This window comes from Zosterops lateralis, assembly GCF_965231275.1.
Source record: "Zosterops lateralis genome assembly, chromosome: W".
Taxonomy (NCBI): Eukaryota; Metazoa; Chordata; class Aves; order Passeriformes; family Zosteropidae; genus Zosterops; species Zosterops lateralis.
This window is the reverse complement of record NC_139801.1, coordinates 13,621,377-13,644,604: the sequence shown is the minus strand read 5'-3', so window position 1 is coordinate 13,644,604 and position 23,228 is coordinate 13,621,377. Positions and strand designations below refer to the sequence as shown.

Below are 23,228 nucleotides of genomic sequence, written 5' to 3'. Positions count from 1 at the left end.
GGTGTCGGCGGGGCCGGGCCGGTGCCGGGGTGATGGCGGGGCCGGGGCCGGTGCTGGCGGCGGCCGCGGGGCTGTGGGCGTGGGGGGCGGCGGGCGCCGAGGTGGCGGCGGCGGCGCGTCCCGGGGCGCTGGAGGAGGAGATCGTGTCCGAGAAGGCGGCGGAGGAGAGTCACCGTCAGGACAGCGCCAACCTGCTGGTTTTCATCCTGCTGCTCACCCTCACCATCCTCACCATCTGGCTCTTCAAGCACCGCCGCGCTCGCTTCCTCCACGAGACCGGGCTGGCCATGATCTACGGTGAGCGGCGCCCGCCCCAGGCGGGCATCCCCCGCCCCGGCACCCCTTCCCTGCGAAACCCGTGCGGGAGCTGCCCCCGGTGCCGGGAGCCCCATCCCGGGCAGTCCCGGCTCTGCGCTGGGCCAGCCGTGGCGATGGGTGCTTGCCGGCCGCCCACTCCCATGGCAGCACGAGTGGGGGCCAGCAGCGCATCGTTCTCTGGGTCAGTGTCTGGTGGCCCCTGGCCGAGGAGCTGCGAGGGCTGGTTTGGTGGGCGAAGGGGTGCAGGGGGACACGACACAGCCTCTCGTGGGTGCAGCTGGACGCTGCTGTGTCACCAGGACAGCCCCGTCCTGCCGTGTCCCGTGCCGAGCCTTATCTGGGTGTTGCTGGAGGAAGGGTTGGTTGTTTTCCATACCCTAGATATGGAGGGCTCTCGAGGGCAGTTACTCCCAAATCTCTGGCAGTGAGGAACTGGTTGGGATTTTCCAGACAGCCTCACAGGGTGAATCTGGCAGGGTCATGGGCTACCACGTCACCAAGCACTGGCAGATCCCACTTACCTGCTCCAGGGTTGAGTGGGGACTTGGGGCAGCACAGACCAGTTGTTGCACTGGTTGGGAGCCTTGCATCCTAAGTTGGATGGGGCTCTGAGCAACCTGGTCTAGTGGAAGGTGTCCCTGCCCATGGCAGGCAGGTTGGAACTGGATGATCATCAAGGTCCCCTTCTGACCCAAACCATTCTGTGATCCTGTGATATCACATGCTGGGGCCAGAGGCTGTGTTTCCAACATGTGTTTGGAGCATCCAGATTTCCAGAAGCTGCCCAAGAAGAGTGGAGAGGCCATTTGGGGGATTCTCCCACGCTTTGCCATGCTCAGGGGCCTGCAGAGCCAGCAGCCTTCTATCCTGCTACCTGGGGACCTGTGTGCACAAGCCCCTACCTTTAGAGATCCTCCTCTGCTGTGACAGGACCTCTTGGAGAGGAGCCCCACGTGTATTCCCACAGGAAGTGGAGCAAGGCTGTGGGTCAGTGGAATGGAGCTGTAGACATTTGTGTTTTAATGGTGGCCTGTGATTTACTGAGGTGACATGGCCTCGTGAAGTGGCCTGAACCAGGGTATGGAGGGGCCATATATGGCTCTCCCTGGGTTATCTGGCATGACTTTGAATTCAACCAAAGTAGGACTGGGAGGTGTGCTGGGGAAGTGATTAATGTGGCCATGGATCCACATCTAGGGAAGGTTTGTTGAATCTAGGATTGAGAAGACATCTGCTGCATGCTGTAGTTAGTGTCTGTCCTCTGTGTGGCCCTTGCTGACTGGGGTGATGTGTGACAACACAGAGTCAGACGTGGCTGAATCTCCCACCCAGCAGAAAGCTTTGATCTGAAGGCTGTGACTTGACCTGTTTGGACCACTGGCTTTTGTGATCCCAAGTTTCAGTTTATTAGAAGTGTCCTTCCAAATGAAGGGGTGGAGACACTTGCGTCAGCCAACAGGCACGAAATACTGATCTGCTTTTTCAGGGGCACAAAATACTGCTCTGCATTTTCAGATTCCTTCCAGCCACCACTCAGGAGGGTTCAGATGTTTCTGGCCTCCTGCCCAAGGTGGGGATGGTCACCTCATAGGACAGGAGCTATGCTGTGGGAGGACATATTTCCAGCATGGAAGGTCTCTCTCCTGCTGCCCCAGAGCTCCCAACATGCGACTTTCTATTCCTTTCATGCTTTCACACTTGCCCTTAACCACCTTCTTCTCCTGGACATTTCTTCCTGTTGATTATCCTCTCTCCCTGACCTATCTGAGTGCTCACTTTATTCTCAGAGCATAACCTGGGTTGTTTCAGTCTCCTGCTGATCCATAAAATGCACCTTTTCTGTCTGCTCTTCTGCAGACTGTGCTTAGAGAATTGCTGGTGAAATCAGTAGTCACCTGTCTGATCATGCAGAAAATGCCAAGTTTTCCCTGGTATCAAGGCTTTTGGCATTTGCTTCTCAGGTAGTGGCAGGTGCCATAGAAAAAGGGATGTGTAATTCCCAAGGAGTGGTGAGATGCTGTTGTTTTACCGTGACAACTTAAAATCTGCAGGGAAGAAAGGAGGTATCGCTATCCCTGTCTCCCTGTGGTGCTTTTAGCCCCAAGGAAGTTCACTGAAAATGTGGAAGGGGCTGCAAAACAGACCCTGAAATCTGAACAAGAGAAGCAATTTGCAAAAGCTTGTCTTTTTCTGTTTTAAAAACCCAACAACTAAGTCAAAACTTTTGCATATATCTCTTTTGACAAAACACATCAGTTTCCTTGTTGTCTTTGTTTTTACTGGAAGTTATAAGCTCTTGCTCCAGGTGGATTTCTATCGTGCAAATCACACTGTCAGCTCAGAGCTGATGTTCAAGAGCTGGACAGCAGCAGGAGTAATTTCACAGTGATAGACAATAGGTGCTTAGTAGCCCTTAAGCTTCATTTCAGTGTTTAAAATGAGGTTCCCACATCTGAGGTGCTCAGCATTTAGAATGATTAATTGAACAATTTTGTTTCAGTTCTTCTCAGAGTCTGATGGTGGATGTGCAGGAGCTTCTCTAGAAGTTTAGTTTCCTTGCATTTGTTCTCACTTGGCCCCTGGATTGTGTGTCCAAACTGCTTGTTGTCAGGATGTCTTCAGTTGTTATATTTTTCATTCCTTTTGGTGTCCAGATTAGTGCTCACCTGGGGATCCTGTCTGCTTCCATTGTTGTTAAGTGCTGGGTTTGGTAATATATTAGTCTTCATTTAAAACATTATCTCGGAAATGTTCAACAGCACCTTAAAAAAAAGCCCATGGGCTTTTGTTCTTTTTAATGAAGTCAGGAGAAATGCAATGAAAATAATCTCTTGCACTTTGCATAAAAGAACTCAATTAATTTGCTGGCTTTGCCTTCAGCTTCTCAACTCCTTGCAGCTTTCAGCTGGCAGCTTCCTCAGTGTTGGGTTCCCTCTGCTCAGCTCAGCTCCCTCCCAGGGTTTAGTTTTGTAAAACTTCTGGCAGCAAAAGCATGCCAATACTGGCTCATAGGTTGCTGCTGGGGCTCTGAGAGTGCCAGGAGAGTCTGAATGATTTCCTAAGAGCCTGTCAGAACCAGGAGCACCTACAGGGTCCCCTGGGCTTGATCCAGGGAGCCTGAGCTCAGGCCTGGGCTTGGTGTCTGGAAAACCATGTTAGGTTTATCCCAAGTGCCTCCCGTGAACATCATTGGATAGGGAGGGTTGATCAGATCCACCAGGGGCAGGAGGGGCTGCTGGTGGGGCCATTTAGTGTTGGTAGAATAGTTGGTTTCCAGCAGAGCAGCAGGATGCTTTCCCTGCAGGTAACTCTGACAGTGTCTCTGTGCTGGGGCCCTTGGCAGGGTCACACTCAGTGCCCAGGAGCAATTTGTGCATTTGTGTATTTGCACATGGGTGTCTTTCCCCACCTGGCAGCTTCCCAGGCAGCCTATTACTGAGCAAAACAAAAAGTCTGATTTTGGGACTCCCAAACAGGGGTCCTTGGCAGATATTGTAGGTTTATCTGTCCCTTTTCCTTTACCCCATTCCTGACCAGAGTGGGAATTTGGCCCTGTCTGGAGCTTGGCTGGCATGCAGGGCCAGGAACAGCTGCCTGGATAAGAAGATGGCAGAGGAGCAGGGATGCTATCAGATGTAGCACTGCTTTGGGACAAGGATTAAGAGTGGAGAGGTGAGTGAGTCAGGATCCCTTCTGAATTCACAGCAGTGACTCCTTCTGTCTGTCCCTCCTTCCTCCTGTGAGGCCTCTCATCTCACAGTGCTTAGCCTGGGTGTTAATGGGGTTGCTGGATGGGTTTCCTTCCATCTGAGCAAGGGTGGGCAGCTGCTGGTTTCTGATTCCTGCATGAACCTCTGAAATAGTTGGGTTTTTTTTTAAGATGAAACTTTTTAGAAGTCACCCCAGGTAGTTCTCAAGGGCTGCAAAGTGTGGTGTACCTTAATAGCCATAAGCAGATGTAAATAACCCTTTGAAACTACTTTTATCCCAGTAAAGGGTTTTGGTTGTTTCCCATGGTACCTCTAGGATTGTCATCTTCTGGGTGAAAGGAAAATGGGGTGTTTTGTCCCAGTGCTGTGGTGCCATGCAGCCACTCCCACATGCTCCTGTAAATACATGCTATGGCATCATGATGTGCTTGACATACTTGCATTCATTCTACACTTTTATTTCTGGAGCGCTGGAAGATCACAGGAGCAGAGGCTGGCAGAAGAAGTAAGTTAAAGAATTACTTATGGTGTCCCCTCTAAGTGATGGTGGTGTAAAAGCAGCCCTCAGCTGCTTTGCACAGTGTGACATGCCCTGAACTCTCTTTGCTGGAGCTGATGGTGCCTGGCTGTGCTCAGAGGGAACTGTTCTGTGACTGTTGGGGTGATTCAGGGCACGATAAAGCCCAGAGTGGTGAGCACCTGGTTGATGGTGCATGGCTTAAAAGCATCTGTAGCCTTTTAGCTCACCTGTGCTGCAAAGTGCTGTATTAGACCAGGGTTTTGGGTCTGTCCAGTCCCTGAGCTGAGCTGTTCTAGGTCAGCAGGGGTGACTTTGTGTGCAGCCACCTCTTCTGCCTGTGCTCGTGGCCTGAGTGCTCTGGTGGCCCTGCTGTATGTGGCACCCCCTGAGACGGGAGGTAAGGGCTTTTCTTTTCACCATCGGGAAAAATAACAAATCTTGTCCTGGAAAAATTGTGGCCAAGGGAGGAGAAATCAAAAAGTGGGTGGCAGATCAGGAACTGGCTGCAGGAGAGGCTGACTGAGCTGTGGCCACACAGTGTCCTGCCCAGGCTCTGCTCCCCGAGAGGGGGTGGCACAGGAAGAGTTGGGTGTTCCCTTCAGTTGGGGTTGTGCCCTGCCTGTAGGAAAGCACAGAGCAAGGCCTTAATTGAGGCAGCAGTAAGGAACAGGAGCATCCTGGGAGGCAAATGGAGAAGCCTTCAGAGCGTTGCAGTCTGTGTTTAGTTCCCACGTGTCTGAAAGCTTTTCATAAATGTGTGATTCAGAGATGGGATTAAAATCCAGGATTTCTGTGGCAGCTCGGGGCCACCATAATCAAGGAGTTTCCAAACCCTTTTTTGCTGAAGGCTATGTGGAAAGGTGTCTTGTGGGGCACCCCTTTCCTCCTGCCTGCAGATGTCAAAACACTCTGCCAGAATGCTCAACACACTCAAATCTGGATTTGAGACCTCAGACAACAAAAGAAAAATGCCTTATAAATTGCTGACTTGCAAATTAACCCCAAAATGCCCCTACTTAGCAGCTGAGCTGGAGGCAGAGTTGCCTCACGGGACTGCCCTGGGGCTGCTGCTTGTGGTGCAGAGCTGAAGTTTGCAGGGGCAAGGAGTAGATCTGGGTGGTTGGCCTGGATTGGGAAACAGTTTATATATGTTTATATTTCAAAATGTGGTTTTATATAAACAGGGAGGGCTGGGAGGAGGCCGTATGGTGCTGCAGCACCTTAGGAAAGATGCTTGCCAACCTCAGAGTGTTCAGAGTGGTTGCTAGGTATCATCTTTAATCCCTGCCAAAATGAAGACTTTAATGTATCAATGTCAGATTTCAAGGTGCAAAGGGCACAGTTTGGACATATGTGAGCAGCACCTGGCCCAGCAGTGCAAGGTACTCACCTTAAAAAGCCCAGTGTGCCCTCGATGTTGGCTGTTTGCTGCCCTGGAGTGAGGGTCTGACTGATTGCTGCGTGGTTCAAATCCTTCAGGACTTGTCCATGGCTGTGTTAGAAACTCCCATGAGTACAGAGCGTTTGCCTGTCTCATGGGGCACGAGGATGGTTCAGTTCACACAGGCAGTTATTGTGTTGTGCTTGTGCTCAGCAGCTGAGCAGGGAATCAGGATCCTGGTGCTGCATCCATGCTCAGAGGGATCATTCTGGGGGTTTGCCGTGGCTGATCTCACAGACCTGTGTCCCTCCCCAGGTGTCCTGGTTGGTGTGGTCCTGCGCTACGGCATCCACGTCCCCAGTGACGTCAACAACGTCACCCTGAGCTGCCAAGTGCAGACCAGCCCGGCCACGCTGCTGGTGAATGTCAGTGGGAAGTTCTATGAGTACACCCTGAAGGGGGAAATCAGCACCCAGGAGCTCAACAACGTCCAGGATAATGAGATGCTGAGAAAGGTAAGGGAGGCAGTGACTGGAGAGGTGAGCGGTGCTTCCCACTCCCTCCATGGGGATGGGTCCTGGACATGCTAGATTAAGTGTTTTTATTTTGGTTTTTTAACTTGTGATTGTGATGAGCAGTGATTTATATGTTGAACACAATGTAATTAAGCTCTATTTTTAGCTCATCTTAATTTAAGCTGTTTAGACTCTGGGATTTGTCTCCAGAAGATCCCAGACACACCCTCAGTGTTGATCCAACAGGATTCACATGGTGGGGGTACAGGGCTTCCTCCATATATTACTTTCTTATTTGTGTTTTGTCTTGCAAAATTTTAACAAATCATTTTACTGTTGGGTTTTTTTTTTTTTTTTCTTTCTTTCTTAACAGGTGACTTTTGATCCTGAAGTATTCTTCAACATTTTGCTTCCTCCCATTATATTTTATGCAGGCTACAGCTTGAAAAGGGTATGTGCCTTTACAGTGCCAATGTTTTCAGTTCCTCTGCCTCCAGAGAATTTTTAATACTTGCGAGTGCTTTAATGCTTGCTCATCAGGCCGAGGCTGTGGGGGTGGGTATGGTTTTACCCTGCAAATATGGGATTGTGGGAGGCAGAGCTGAGAGTGCCCATCATTCTTCTCTGCCCCTCTGTCCCGGGAAGGGTCAGTGACTTCGACCATTTCCAGCAGGGGTTTTTGGGGTCAGCCAGGCCATTTCAGCCATCCCAGCTTTCCAAGCACATGGGAGTGTGGGAAGGTTTTAGAAAGCAGCAGCTCTCTGAAATGCTGACTTGAAAGGAAAGGAGAATGATGCAGTTTAGCTTGCGGGAGAAGGAAGGAAGAATGCTGCTGGGTTAGGAAATCAGTTCCCAGGACTTGGAATAGCACCTTATTAAACACCCAGGTATGATAAAATGGTACATTCATGTTTATTAATGCTGCATTAACTGCTGGTCTGACACTGGGCTGTGCTGGGCACCCTGTGCCTGTCGAGCTCGTGGTGTCTGAGCTGGGTCCAAGTTGCTGTGGACACTATGGGTGTCTGTGCAGGCTTGAAATAAATTGTTAGCAAAATATAATTCAGTTTTTGGTTTTTTTCTCCTGTTAGAGGCACTTCTTCAGAAACTTGGGATCCATCCTGGCATATGCTTTCCTCGGCACTGCCATTTCCTGCCTGGTGATTGGGTGAGTAGATGGAGCTGGTCTGGTTCTTCCACAGGGGTTTGAACTGTGCTTGGGAGAAGTGCTCTGAGCCTGGAGCTGAAGCTGCTAATCCCAGCCTGGAAAGGTCACACAGGCTTTGCTACTGCTGCTCAGCAGCAGCAAATAATACTATTTACTGTGCAAACTTCTGCTGTGTGGACAGGGTGGTTGCTGTCTAATTGTGAAGTGCTCTCTCAGCATCTGAGCATCCCATGAGAATAGTTATTCATGGCAAGGAAAGTTTCACACTTCAGCAAAAACTGTCTTGATAAATCAGCAACTTCAAATTATTGAAAGCATAAGCCCTCATAAACTTGAGGCACAAGAGTAGAGGGCAGGATCATAAAGGTGGGTGTCTAGTGAGCACAGATGTTTCAAATTGTTTATCCCTCAGTGCAGAGGCTGCTGGATGGTTTCCATTCTGGATAGTAGCACACAGGCTGACATAGGGTGTTTTCCATTGTAGTCCAGTGGATTCAAGCAAACTCAGCATCTGTGTTATCTGCTCCTCACTGAAAGTTTTGGCTATTTCAGAGTCAATCCAAGGTGACTTCACTGAACTGTGTTAATGTGCAGCACTGCAAAGTGATTGTGTGACCCCATAAGCCTGGCTGCTGCTTTTCTTTAGCCATGTTGTACTCCTGGAGGAGTTCTGGTCCCAGTTCCCTGTTGGCACCATGTTTGTGCTCCAGTTCAGAGGGTGCTTTGGTGTGTTTGGTCCAGCATTCACCTCCAAGATCGTGGCCCTGGGGTTTCACCAGTCTCAGTGCATCCCATGCAGTTCGTTGGTGTTCTGGCATTTGGATAGCTTTAATCTGGTAAATTCAGGGAAACCAAGCCCATATAAATGTTGTTTTAATGAATTTCAGAGATGTGTAACTGCCTCTTCTGATCCCCAGCTCTGTTGTGTATGGCTGCGTGGCGCTGATGAAAGTCACTGGACAGCTCGGGGGAGATTTCTATTTCACTGACTGCCTCCTGTTTGGGGCCATCATGTCGGCCACTGACCCAGGTATGTTGCATGCTTTCCCTACATTTTGGCCTGGTTTGAGTTGTGGGGCAGAGGGGAAGAAAGTCTGAAACCCCTGCGAGTTCCCTCCTGAATTTTGGAGCTTAATTTATTTGTGACATTCTTAGAGGTCAGATTTGTCTCTGTGCCTTTTAATTTTCTTCAGTTATGTGCAATACAACTTCCAAACCTCTTCTTTCCTGAATCCTTGTTTGGAGCGAAGTCCTAGGCAGTCTCTCTCTTGACTTTGCTGGGGTTTGGCATTGTGTCTCTGCCACCCTGTGCCAGCAGCTGTTGCAGAACAAGATGTGTAATGTGGGGAGGGTTCAGTTGATAGTTTTAGTTAGTTTAGCTATTTTCTCCTGCTTCAAGTTTGGTTGGATTTTGGCAGGGGCTAATCTAATTGAAATTAGATTAATGAGACACCTTAATGAGCAGTACAGAGGACAGTAGTGACACTTTGGTTTACTGATGCACTTTATAAATCAAAACTATGAAAAACATGCCTTGTCCAACTAAATCAAAGTTAGTTCATGATAGCTTGTATGTGGTAGCTGTTTACTTGCATGGTCTCATTTCATGTAAAAACACAGGGCCACAAAAAGGCCTCTCTTTGCTCCTGCCCTTTGCTGAGCAGGGCTGGAAATCTTCTAATGCTTAGAAATGCTGCAGATGAGCTGTTGGTGTGGCGTCCCTTCTTTGGGCTTGAAATAGGAACAAGAAGATTTCACAGGTAGAAATGGAGCATTTCCCTGTGCATAAATGGGTTAAACCCCCCTCAGTGTGCCCTGAGTGCCATTTGAAAAGACTCACAGAAGTTGGTTGGAATTGGCTCAGCCTTCAGCCTGAATTGTGCCCAATGCACCATGTGTTACATCTTGCTTGCTTTGGATGTTGTGATGTTTCTGCGAGGCTGATATGCAAAACCTGCTGCTTTCCATTATCCTCTTGGAGCTGCTGGATCATGGAAGAGCTCGAGGGAGCCCTGATCCCTGCCATGTGGCCATAAATCGCAGAAACCTCCTCATGGGGTTTGAGCCATTGCCTGGCTATTTCCAGTCAGGTCTGAAATGTTGTGTGTTTGTGCTGGCACTTAGAATGTGTTGAATCCAAGGATTTCTCTCAGAGTATCAGGAATGGAAAGAAAAGGCAGTGATCATCCTGGACAAGCCTGATCCTTCTGGCCTTCTGCAGGTGGAGGAAGGCTCTCCCTGATGCTCCAAGCTAGCGGCATCCCTACAGCTCGGTGGCTCATGTCAGCCTGGTACTGTGGCCCAGCCCATGAGCTCAGACCCTGGGAAGCTCAGAGCAGAATTTGTTTATGTCTGCCTGCAAAAGATTCAATAGGTCAAGATGTGTTTTAGTAAAAGGAGGAGGGAAATGATGAATCAAATCCAAATCTGAAAGAGCAGAAGGAAGACTATCAAAGAGCACAGGGGGTGGCTGGCACCATCACAGCAGTGGCACAGATGTGCAGGAAGGCAGCTTTCTAAAAAGGACGTTTGATCTTTGATTACATCAAAATAACAGCACCTTTTTGAATGTCTCTTTATTTTTCTATTTGTCAGTGACTGTCCTTGCCATATTCCATGAACTCCAGGTTGATGTTGAGCTGTATGCCCTTCTCTTTGGCGAAAGCGTCCTCAATGATGCCGTTGCCATAGTGCTGTCTTCGTAAGTGTCTTCTGTTTTTATTTAGAATTGTTATGTGTGTTACATGTCAGGAGTTGGGGGGAGCCACTCAGCCTTGCTCCTGTAAAATAGGAACATGGATGTTTGCAAGAGCGTCTTAAGCGTCCCAAAAAGCTGTAGTGACATTCTGATGCATGTCCTCATTGTTACCACTGCTTGGGATTACAGATTGCCCTTACAGCTTCCCCCTGCATGATGAATGGTTTTGTTTTGCTTCTGTGGTCAGTTGACCCATTCATAGGGAAGTTTTTATGTCCCTCTGAAACAAGAAAAGCACCACATCTGCTTTTCAGCCACAAGATCCCACTGAAACTCCTTGCTGATGGCTTTGCTCCTGCCTGCATTGCTTCCCACCCACAAATCCCTGCTTTTGTTTAGGTGGAAATAGCTGGTAAAGCAGCTGTTTCCTTTCTCTCCCCACTTCGGAGTTAATGTTCTTACAGCTGGAGTTAATGCCCTTGACTGAACACATGGAAAACTTGCTACCTTTCTAAAGAATGTTTTACATTCTTTAATATTTTATGTCCTTTGCATGCAGGACATATTTTATCTGCGTTTTCACTGTGTTGTCATCATGGGAATTTGTTCAGTAATATATAATACCTGCAATGGTGACAGCTTAACATATAGCTAAGACTAATGGAGAAAATATTTCTGGAGTACTTGTCACTCCAGCATGCTGGTTGTGTGGGTTTCAGTGGAGGCAGCAAGCAACACACTGTGAGCTGTGTGTTGTATTTACTGAATTGAGTGTTTCTGTTGAGGCTTCTGGAACTCTTTCTATTGCTCACTCTGGCTTTTTTGCTGGATGTGTCACTGCTGGTGCGAGAGGAAACGCTGCACAGCCAGACTGTGTTTCAGAAGTGATCATGAGTGAGGAGGGGATGGGGTCTTCCAGCCTGTGTTGGTAGGTTCTGGATGGGAGTGAGTGGATTCAGCTTTAAAGTAATGGAATTTGTGGTGGATCTTGGCACATGTGGGTGACGGCACTGCCCACAGTGATTTGCCTCTTGCTCTGCTTCAGTGCCAGCTCTGTAGCTGTTGCTCTGATTTCCTGCTTTCCTCTCTCCACAAGCTGAGCTCTGTCCACCCCCTCCCCAAAACAAGATAATTTGCACCAAGGCAGCAGCTCCAAGTTCACTCAGCAGTTATTTTATTTTGCCTTAGCACTGTGGGCAGGATGTGGAGCTGGGCTCTTCGGTATCTTTTGCCCAGTCTAGGTGCCCCAAGGCTCCTCTCCTGCTTGCTTTTAGCCCTGGGCAAACGTCTGTTCCTGTGGTTAAGGAGCAAGATCTGTGCCTTTCTGTTCCTGTCTTGGCCTGGTGTGGTTTGGCAGCTAGAACTTATTGCAGGATGAAGAGGAATTGAACCCAGAAACGAAAGCTGGTGGGCAGTGAGGTGCCAGAGCTGCAGTTTGGGAGCAGAGGGGTAAATGCAGCTGCAGGATCTCTACCTGCTTCTTCCAAAGGGAGGATTCATAGGGATTAAACACCATAGGAAGCCCCATGGGCAGCAACAGGGGAAATCAAGAGCTGTAAAATGAGCTGTATTAAAAGCAGGGAAGTTTAGCAAGGGAAATTACCTGCAATGTGTTGGAAAGGGGAGGTTTGTAATTTGTGTTGCAGAAAATGTTGGTATGTAGTTAGGGGAGAAAGCTGCAAGATGTGTGTGCAAGGCAGTAAGTGTCTGTTCTCAGCAGATTAAACAGCAAACATTTAAAGTTCACATCCAGGAGTTTTAACAGAGTGAGTCAAGGGTTTGCTAACTAGGAAGTTAATGTTTTCAGTAAGTTTGCATCAAGGAAAGTGATGTAAGGAGTTGATAAATGGAATTTAGGAGCTGGATAAGGCCCCCCCTGTATCTCAGCCTTTCCAGGTAGAACAATGGAATGGCTAATGCAAGGCTCAGCTCATCAGGAGTTAGGAGGGAGCAGACTGAGAGATGGGATCAGCACTGCAGACCTGTTTGCTATCTCATCACAAAGGTCTGTTGAGGTCTGGTGGACTCAGAGAATGGTGTTGCTGCTGTGCATGGCCCTGTCTGCCTTGGCTACGCTGTGGTATTGCACTTTGGAGCTCAGAGCAGTGCAAACTAAATGTAGTGCATGTTAAATGTGGCAGAACACAGCTCTCTGAGGGACATTCACGTCAGCTGCCTCGATGGAGAAATGGAAGCTTCCCACTTGAATGCTTTGTGGTCCCACAGCACCTGGCATTACAGAGAGCTGGTGCCAAAGCCCTCCAAATACCACCATAAATACCACACATCACATGAGACATGGGCTTTGGTCCCCTGCTCTCTAATGTCCAGGAATAACTGCACATCTAGGCCTAGGTGGGGTGGCTGATCCCAAACTCCCCAGGACAGGGAGGATGTGCAGCCACTACACACTGTGATCCCAGGGGATTGCAGTGTGTTGTGTCTCCCTGGTTCCTCAGGCTCAGCGTTTGCAGCAGTTGTAGCACTTTGCAAGGCTCGTGTAGCATGGTGAGGTGCCTCTCCCTCCAGACTAAGCAGTTTTGTTCTTGTGCTTTCCCTCCTCTTCCAGCTCAATAGTTGCATATCAGCCAGCGGGTGACAACAGCCACACATTTGATGTCACAGCAATGTTCAAGTCCATCGGGATCTTCCTGGGGATATTCAGTGGATCTTTTGCAATGGGAGCAGCTACTGGAGTTGTGACAGCTTTAATATCCTTTTCACTTTTTGTTTTTTTTTCAAAGTGTTTGCATAACAGCTTATTTATTTTTTGCTGCACTGCATTTCACCCAGATGTTTTGTTTTTTTTTTTCCTAAATTAATGAAGGACAGTGCCATAGCCTTTTTAGGGGCAGACTGTGTAGCTGTGATACACAATTGGATTTGATATGCTGTTAGCCTGCAGTGTCTCTCTAAATTGTCCTTAACCATCTGCAACGTCACCAAATTCACCAAACTTCGGGAGTTCCCATTGCTGGAGACTGGCTTGTTCTTCTTGATGTCCTGGAGCACGTTCCTGCTGGCTGAAGCCTGTGGCTTTACAGGCAAGCTCCAGCACAGCCCTGCCTCTGGGATGGAGATCTGCAGGGGTGGTGGGGCCACTGAGTTTTGCTTCTCTCAGTATCTGTTGTAGCCGGGGCTCTCCCTGTGCTTGCGGAAGTTTAATGATTCTGGGTTCTGGGGTTACTGCATTAAGTTCCCTACAGGCCTGGGGTGCAGCTCAGCTCCCTTTTCCTGACCAGGAGTCTTATGTGATGCTCTGCTCCCCAGGTGTGGTGGCTGTGCTCTTCTGTGGGATTACACAGGCCCATTATACCTATAACAACTTATCTACAGAGTCCCAACACAGAACTAAGCAGGTGAGAACTCGTCAGACCCCTTCAGCCTCTCTGAATTTCAAATTCAATATTTTTTCCTTCCCTCTAGCCAGAATTAGGTGCATCTGTCTTCTTACAGCTGCATTTCACTAGGGTTGCTTCTGCAGAAGTATTTATTGTATGACAGATGGGCTAACATGCTTTTCTTGTTAAATCTATATTATGTCTAACTCACTTTTAATTTGTTTTTCCTCTTTCAGTTGTTTGAACTTCTGAATTTCTTGGCAGAAAACTTCATCTTCTCCTACATGGGACTTGCACTGTTCACCTTCCAGAACCATGTCTTTAACCCTACCTTTGTGATGGGGGCCTTTGTATCCTTTGGAGCCCAATTTATAAGACAGAAAGAAAGGGAGAGGTGCCTCATTCCCAATTTGTGTTTTTCATTCAAATGAGTGGGTTTGTATTTTTTTCAGTCTAGCTTTATTTTTAAAAGGGGATTTCTGCCATATAGTGATGCCTTTGCTGGTTATTTTAAGAAGACAGAGATTCTTTTCCCAGTTTTTCTGTTGTTTTTCTTTTCCCTGTCTTCTCTCCTCTTGTGGGCATCTGAATCAGCTGGTGCCGGGACTCATCATTCAATGTGACCATGATGCCAGTGCCAGGCATTGTCATGTGGCACCAGGAGGGGCTTTGCAAAGGAGGGCTGCCTGGTTTAGCTGTTTATTTCCTCTTTTCTTTGCTAGTGCACTTGGTTAACCCTGAAAAAAAGCCTTTTTTTGGTCAAACAGCACAGTTACAGCTACAGTAGATGCCTCTGAATGATGTAATGAGAAAGGATTTCCTGTTCTGCAGGCTGATGCTAATGGGAACAAGGGCCCTGATATGTCTCAGAAAAAAAAAAGAATTTTGAAGGAATTTTTTTTCACATCACAGGAAAGACAATTAAATGTACAGAATTATTTTCACCCTTTGCCAGCACTAATGCAAGTTTATACTGGTAAACAAAATGTTTTTACTAGTGCTGGTCCGTGGGTTTGCAGCAGGCTCAGCTGAATTTCCCTGATCAGCTTTTGTGGGGTTGCAGTAGGGCAGAAGGGGTGGAGAACAGAGAAATATCATTTGGGCTGTTCTATTGGAATTTTGTGCTGTGCCTCTTCAGTGGGAACTGGCTAACTCGCTGATGAAATAGCTCATTCATGAGAGAGACCATGAAATATATCTCTTATGCAAATTGTGATGTTCAGGAAAGAACATAAAAGCTAGAAGCATTTTCCATATTATTCAAGGCTGTGCTGAATACTGGCTCCAAGATTATTTTTGCCATCTGGCTGCTGGTATTAAAAGACACAGCTTCAAAGATAAAAAGCAATATGAAGGGGCTGGTGATTCTTGTATCTCTCAGACTATGAAAACAGAAAAAGTATTAGATTTTTTTTTTCCTTCTCAATGGCTGCTGCTTTCATTTTGCTGAATAATCTTTGGGAATGGGACTGGGCTTAAAGCTTTAAACCCAGCTGTGAAGTGTGGCATGCTGGGGAATGTCAGAGGGGTTGTCATAGCTGTGAAAACTTGAGCTTCACAGAAGACAAATAATTCTTGGGGTGCAAAATGGACTTGGCAACAGAGAGTGTACTGTGGGAAATGGTGTTTTTTCTCTCCTCTCACTTGTCTAACATGTCCTTTCATCATTATCTTTGTTTATTTGTGCTTGTCTCTGTATGATATTCCTGAATTGCAGTGTGTGCTGTGTTTCAGCAGGGCAGTAGCCTGCTCTTCCCACAGTGCCGTAGCACTCAGAGCTGGGTTATTTTCTTTGCAGCCAGAGCACCGGTGTTTCTGCAGCTCCCAGTTTCCTTTGGGCAGTAGAAACTGGCTCTGTATGCAGGTGGGATGTGATGGGAGACACAGGAAGAGCAATTTCCTTAACATGTGCAAATACAGCTTGCTATCTTCCTAGGAAGAGCTGCCAATATTTACCCATTGTCATTTTTACTGAATTTGGGGAGAAGAAATAAGATTGGAATGAATTTGCAGCACATGATGATGTTTGCTGGTACGTTACTGCATCCTTCCTCTGACCGTGTGGCCCATTGGCACTTCCTTGCCCCTGAGAACCTGGAAATATTCCTTATTCAACTCTAAATATCTTATGGACAATGTCTGGAGAGGAGGCTGGGCAGGAAGGGACTCAGTGGTTTGAGATGTAGGAATGAGCTCCTCCTGTCCTGCTTCAAGTGCATGGCATAGGGCAGGAGGAAGGTTTGCCTTGCTGGGCTCAGAAAGAGGGGTGACAAAATCATCACTGTTCTCCCCTGGTGGTCCCAGCAGAGGGGCAGCAGGATGTAAACCCCAGGTGGGAAGCTGGTGGCCTGTGCTGGGGGCTGACACAGCTCCTGTGCTCTCCCTTCCCTCAGGGCTGCGTGGAGCCATGGCCTTTGCCCTGGCCATCCGTGACACGGCCACCTACGCCCGGCAGATGATGTTCAGCACCACCCTGCTCATTGTCTTCTTCACGGTGTGGGTGTTCGGTGGGGGCACCACAGCCATGCTGTCCTGCCTCAACATCCGGTCAGTGTGGGGGACCCCGGCCTCAGTGCAGCCTCCGCCACGGCCTGCCCTTGCCTCAGGCTGCTCGGGTGTCAGAGACCAGAGGCAGATCCCGTCCTTCCCCCCAGATCCCAGCCCTGGCTTTGTGTGTGACACTGTGCTTGTTCTCTCCTCACCCTGGCACTGTGTGTGACACTGTGCTTCTCTACTCACAGGGTCGGTGTGGACGGGGATCAGGAGAATGTGGTGAGTGTGCTCTGCTGGGCACCTCTGCAGAAGAAATTTGCACTGCACCCTCAGGGCAGGGGTTACATCCTGACCCTGTGAATGCCTGTCTGTGCTCTGCTTCCTTCCAGCTGGAGGAGTTTTTAGCTCCCCCTGTGAAAGAGTTTGCAGTCAGTGGGAGTCACAACTTTTCTTTGCTCTCTGGTTTTTGTGAGCCTTGTTTTGACTCAGCTGGAAGGAAGGGCACAGAAGCAATGCTGGACTGTTTAGTCAGTCCACATTGCTGCTGCAATAGATTCAGTCTCTCCCTTGCTGGGTTTGAAATAAAACCCAAAGTGAGCATGACATGGAGGCTCTGCCTCGTCCCAGTGTCCAGGGCGGTACAGAAACACCATTTACTGACTCATTTTATGTAGCATCTTCTGCCCCACTTTTACCCATGGGTACCCTCAGCCCCTGCTTACCCCCTTTTCCTGTGGGTAGTTATGTGGCAGCCCCAGAACCACTGATCACACTGAGATCAATTCTGGAGCCCCACAGCCCTGGGAGTTTTCCTGCCTGGTAGTTCCAGCTGTCTCATTCATGTGTCTGCAGCCTGGTCGTGCTGTGGCTGTGGCTCTCCTTGGTTTCAGTGTGGATTCCGCACCTTGGAGGTTCATTTTATTCAGAGCCATTTATTGAGCTGTTCACCTCCTGGAGAGAAAGCATCAAATGCGACAGGCAGCCCAGGGCCATAAATCTGTAAGCCAGATTTCTATGAAATGTGTAATTGTATTCACAGTCCCCTCCACACAGTTTTATATTTTTTTCTCTGACTAAAAGGAAGCCTGGAGTTCCCATAACACACAATTATTTGCATGCAGCAGTGTCAGGCGAGATCTGATGGAGGTTGGATCTGTCAGTCACAATTAAATGTGATGTCTGGGTGCAGCTGCTGGCTCTGAGGCACTTTAAACCTTGGGGCCATGTAGGAGCATCCGTGGACAGCAGGGACAAGGAACTCTGCTGACCTGAGATATTCTAGAATACATGGTTTTATTGCAAGGGTCGTGGGTAGAAAGGGCCTTGCCTTCAGCCACCAACCTCAGCTGAAGGGAAGTCCCAAAGAGAGAGGGAGAAATAGCAAGAGGGTAAGAGCTAAGAAGAGGGGAGTGAGAGAGCAAGGTGGCAGGGGTCAGAGTGCAGGGGGAAGAGAGGAGAGGTAAGAGAGCAGGGATAAGAGCTAGAGAGCTAAGAAAGTAGGGGGAAAAGAGAGCTAAGAGCTCAGGGGGGAGAGAGCAAGAGTAGGGGGAAGAGAGCAAGGAAGAGAGCAGGGAAGAGAGCAAGGTCTTTGTTACAATACATTATATCTCCTTTTGTGATGAATATTCTAATTTACAGTGACCAACTAATACAAGACACAAAATCCTATAGAATCTACATACAGCCTATAAGAACTACTACATTACCATGTGTTATATTTTAAACTCTAAAAACTACTCTTTAGACTTTTCTGTTTTGCTACATTGACCTTTGGATCCCTTAGCCAGCAGAAAGGTATTGTTCAATCAAAAGGGATTCTCCTTCAGCTGGCTAGGCTATTGTCTTCAGGTTATATAGTAACTAAGACTCAGTATCCTACAACTCAAAGTAAGCTTCCATTTCTATTTCGATTATAGATTTCATATTTTCAGAATCTTTTGCTAAGCAATCATATTTATAAGGTTTCCCTGATTCATCTTTCCCAACAGGGCCAGACACCGGAAGGCTCTAGCAGCAAAATGGTCACTCTGTGCTATGATACCACCTCCCTGAGGCAGTTGAATGCTGCTAAATGCAGCCTGTTGTGGTGTGAACATTCTTAAACACATGGCAACCCAAAGGCTTCTCAAGAGGCAGTGGGAAAGTCTGTGTCTCTTTGTGTCCTCTGGGGATAATCCAGTGTCCCATGGGGTCTCCTGGCCCTGATCCAGGTCATGGCATGTTGTCCTGCCCCTTTACTGTTTTCCTCTCCCACAGGGTGTCCCAGAGAGCGAGAGGAGGAGCACGAAGGCTGAAAGCGCTTGGCTTTTCCGCATGTGGTACAACTTCGACCACAAGTATCCTTGGGCAGCAGTCGGTGTGTGCCATGTCAGATCCCACTGCCCGGACACCTCTCACTGGGACTATGACTTGCTCCCTGCTTAGCAGAGGAGCCAGTGTTTGCTTTCCCATGACATTGCTGTGTTTTGGTTTGCACCTGCTCATGTCTGTGGCTGCGAGAAATGACAGTTTCCACCCTCTCTCAGTGAGAATGCAGCAGCAGTTCCATTCAAAGCTGAGCTCTCCAAGATTGGGATCCTGGGAGTCCTTAATCCCAGGGGCAGGTGTAGGCAGGAAGGGGTGGGGGTTTTCTTACTTGCAGTCCCTCTTGGTAGATCTGTGCCTCTCCTCCCTTCCAGATGCTGTGCTGTGAATTAGTGATGTTAAGCTGAGGAGCACAGGGTGATGAGACAAGCGATGCTGCTGAGCATCTTACCAGGACTGTGTCCTGCTGTGTTTGATTGCATTCTCATTGCACACCATTACAACTTCTGTGCTTCCACGCATTTGTGTTTCTTTTCTTTCTGTGATTTCTTCACAATGCCGAGTCCTTCAGTGCTGCCCTCCCAGCCCTTGACTCACCGACATGGCCCTGTTCCTCTTTTTTCCTTAACCTTCTCCATAGCTATCTAAAGCCTCTCCTGACACACAGTGGTCCCCCGCTGACCACCACACTCCCAGGGTGCTGTGGGCCCATTGCCCGGTGCCTGACAAGCCCGCAGGCGTATGAGGTGAGTCCTTTAGTTTCCTTTCTGTCACAGTGCTGTGAGTTTGATGTGTTTTTGTTTCTTTTAGGATGCTGCTCTGCAGCATCAAGATGGGAGCATGAGGGAAATCAGATATTGGGGCTTATGGATGAATTAATTCCCATGAGTATTTTGCTTTTCCAGCCTGCTGTTAGGTCATGAAGGGGTTTTTTGGTGTATTCATAGTGGTTCCTCAGTGACTGGCTCAATGAAGTTGTCACAGCTGTCCTTCCCCAGGCCCAGCTGGGAGGACACACAATTCCCTATCCCCTGCTTGCTTCCAGCCTTACAGCTGAGCCATTCCTGCAGCCCTTTCAGCTGTATCACTCACAACCAGAAAAGTAGCCAGCATTGCCATGCCCAGGGGCCCCTTGCAGTGGCAGCTGTCCATGCCAGGAGTCTTCTTGCCCTGTCTGCACAGTATCAGCATCAGGTTTCCTGACAAACCAGAAATGTCCGTGATGGGTCAGAAATGCAATTCCTGTGCTCATGAGTATTTGATCTGGTCAAAGCCACAAATGCTGCATTCCCCGAGTACCTGGCTATGGCACCAGAAAGAAGAGAGCTAGGAGAGCCCTTTTAGGCAGTCTGCAGAGAAATTGTGTGGTTTGAGTCACCTGGGCTCTGAGATGGGTGTGTCACGTCTGGTTCTGGTCATGGTGCCGGAGAGTCTGTGACTCGGTACCCTCTGTCTCTGCTCAGTCATCATCACCATGTGATTGTAAATAGCCATTCTGGAAGAGTTCAACAGCACTTCCCTCCTGTTTCTTCCCCAGAATCAAGAGCAGCTGAAGGACGATGACTCCGACCTCATTCTGAATGACGGGGACATCAGCCTGACGTATGGGGACTCCACGGTTAACACCGACTCAGTGGCGTCCAGCGGTGCATCCCAGCAGTTTGTGGGGAACAGCTCGGAGGATGCCCTGGACCGGGAGCTGGCTTTTGGGGATCATGAACTCGTGATCCGGGGAACGCGCTTGGTCCTGCCCATGGACGATTCGGAGCCCCCATCAAATGTCCTGGATAATGCGAGACACGGTCCGGCGTAAGGTTGCTCAGTTTGACAGTAATTGCATATGTGATCAAGAAGTATGTACTACCTAAAGTTTAATGCATGTCTCAAAATGTCTAAGCTGTATAAATATTATTTATATGGTGTCAAAAGAATATAAATATTCTCTGCCAAGCACTTGTAAAGAAAAAGCTGCAAATTTAAGTTAAAAACTGCGTTGGCTGCACTATGTAGGGTGGAACTGTTTTAGTGTAAGAGTCTTTTGCACACAGTGAGCTTCGTTAATGTGTGACTTGATGAAGGGTTTAGTTCCCAGTGGGTGAGTAAAGGAGCTGTGACTCCCTGTTCATCCTTTGAACCTGGGAGAGGAGGGTAGGGAGTTGCTGGTGAGCAGTGGAAATTGCTTTCTACTCTGATGAGGATTGTTGAGTTTCTTTTGGTTTCTGAACTTTGGATAGTCACATTTGAGATATTAGCAGAAAATCTGCCCACAGATCCTCTCACCAGGCAGTGGATGGTGATAAACTTGTTTCACTGTGGGAACCTGGAGACTTTCTGCTTTTTAATGACCCTCTGCCCAAGCCCTGCTTTAGTGGGCTCATGGCAGACCCCGGCCAAAGCTCACAGCAAGGGCTGCGGGTGTCCGGCTGCTTGGATGGGAGCAGGAGAGAGGGATGGTTGGTGTCTGTAGTTGTGCTCAGGATAAGGAGGCAATCCCACAGAAACTACACCAGGCATGCACAGATTTTAGGTCTGAATCCATCTTTCAGCTGTGGTTCAAGCAGCTTTCTAGAACCAGCCATCAAATTCTCTTTTGGCAACTAAATTTCACATTTGGGAAGTGGCTGTGTTTTTGCACGGGTGAATCCCTGTCCTGCAGTCACAGATGTAGCCAAGGTGTGCAGAGCTGCTGCAGCTGCACACAGGGCTGTGGAGCCCAGCCAGCCTCAAACTTGAGCTTTAGGGCTGCAGATCCACAGGGTACCTCCGGAGCTTTCCAGAGGCATCCAGCTGGTACTGAAGGGGAGCCGTCCGTCCTCCCACAGAGTCAGAAACCATTGTACTTTGGTTATTCCTTAGCATGCTGTGTGTCTGCAGTCCCCACCTGACCTTTCTTGTGTCTCTTACCATTTAATGAGAAACGTTTGCAAGTTGAATTTTGGTTTTAATTTATGTTTTTATTTTTCAAGGAAGAGCACAGAACAATTTGTGATTTCACACTAGTGTTAAAGGATTTATTCTGTAGTTAGGGGAATGGCTAAAGGTGCAGTGAAACTGTTAACCCTGACATCTTTTTTCTCCTGGAAAGGGGGAATCATGGAAATTTACTGTATGTAATTTTATTGTCTATTTTATCTACAGTTCTGCTATACAAACCTTTCAGGGTTACAGGTCTATTCTGGAGTTAACCCTCTCCAGAGGGCTTAAACAGAGGTATTTAAAATGAAAATACAGGAAAGAGAGCCAGGTGAGTCTGAGCACTCACAGCTCCCATTAGCTGTCTTTGGAACAAACTGCATCTCTCAGGATCTGACCCTGAGACCTCAGAGCAGTGTCCCCACAGCTGTTTTCCCTAGCACCACTTGAGAATTGGAGGAGACAGAAAATCCTGAAGTTTCAAGTATATATGTATAGTTGAGAAAATAAATCTACATGGTTGGGTTTTTTTTTTTCATTTTCTCAGGTCTAAGTAACATTGCCTTAAATTTATGGATGTGAAACAATAATTATTTTGGCAGTTTATCCCCAAGAAAATGCTTTATTTTTCCTTCTGAACAAAATGTGTAAGTGTTGCCATAGGACTTCCCTAGAAGGGGTGTAATGATCTCTTTATATTTGGGTATATTTGGGGCATCTTCCTTGCACCTGTAAATGGCATCCCACTGTTAACAAAGTTGGATTAGCACTGGCCTTTGTTTCCTACTGTGCAGGAATTCCATAAAGTGAGTGTGCATTTTATATGATGTCTGTAACTTAACTTCATGTGTTTAAAAAAGCAAAAAAGGAGGAAAAAAAAAAGTAGGAACCTGTTGATTTTAGGTTTACTGCATCACTTCTACATCCTGTTTTTTGCTCGTTCTGCCTTTTTGAAGAGGTATGATAAATAACTACCTCTTTTTTTTTTTTTTTTTTTTTTTTTTTTCCCTGTATAGCCTGACTATGATTTCAGTTTACAGAGTTGGTGCAGCTGGAGGGCGCAGGACAGTTTTGCTGCCCCAGGGCTCCCTCCCAGGCATTCCCAGCTGAGATGCAAATTTGCTGTGAGGTGGCCACCAGCTGATGTTTTCCCTTGGCTGTGGTAGCATTCCTCTCTTCCTCTGACCCTTTGACTTCAGTAATTTATCCACTCACTGTAAACTTGCAAACACATTACCCATAAGCCTCAACTTTTATACCAATAACAGTTCAGTTAGTACATGAAAGGAAAAAAAGTTAACCAATGATGATTTTATGGGTTACGTCATGATCCATATATAATATATCCATGACTGTTTCGAATAGCCTTAGTCAATGAATTAATCTAATCTTAAATTCATGAGTGATTTCATAAATGAATGGGATTAATCCTCAGATGATTATTTTCTGTGCTGGGCTGCAGCAGAGCACACAGGAATGCCTGGTGTGCAGAGGTTTTGTGCTGCAGATGGAGTTAAGGGTACCTTGGAGAATCAGGGCCTGAGACCTTTGCCAAATAGATAAGACAGCCCTGAGGAGGCACTTTACAGTCCCCACAAAGATTTAGAGAAGGTGCCCTTCTTCTGTAAATTGAATTTTCATGGTTTTTGCACATGAAAAAGCATTGTAGGTAAAGTTATGATTTATACTGGTACTGTCTATTTATGTGGTAATGGCATTAATCCCATAGCTATGGTGTTTGTGCAGCTGATCTGTGATAGCTGATGATCACTATTGGACCTGTTTACACTGACTAAATCCTTTACTGTTGCATTGTACTGTGAAAGAAGGAGTATGGGCCTATAAAAGATTTTTTTCTTTTTTGGAA

The 23,228-nt window shown here is 47.7% G+C and overlaps 1 protein-coding gene across 1 annotated transcript; it reads left to right on the top strand.

The window, feature by feature from the left end:
- The first annotated feature begins 17 nt into the window (after positions 1-17).
- On the top strand, positions 18-23,228 carry LOC310922055 (sodium/hydrogen exchanger 6). The gene is made up of 16 exons (XM_083882360.1): positions 18-297; positions 6,245-6,444; positions 6,818-6,895; positions 7,536-7,612; positions 8,530-8,642; positions 10,208-10,313; positions 12,880-13,021; positions 13,249-13,354; positions 13,581-13,669; positions 13,888-14,001; positions 15,572-15,683; positions 16,045-16,198; positions 16,393-16,423; positions 18,401-18,480; positions 19,089-19,194; positions 19,986-23,228. The coding sequence occupies exons 1-16, from the start codon at positions 33-35 to the stop codon at positions 20,259-20,261; spliced, it is 2,049 nt and encodes a 682-aa protein (XP_083738486.1). The 5' UTR covers positions 18-32; the 3' UTR covers positions 20,262-23,228.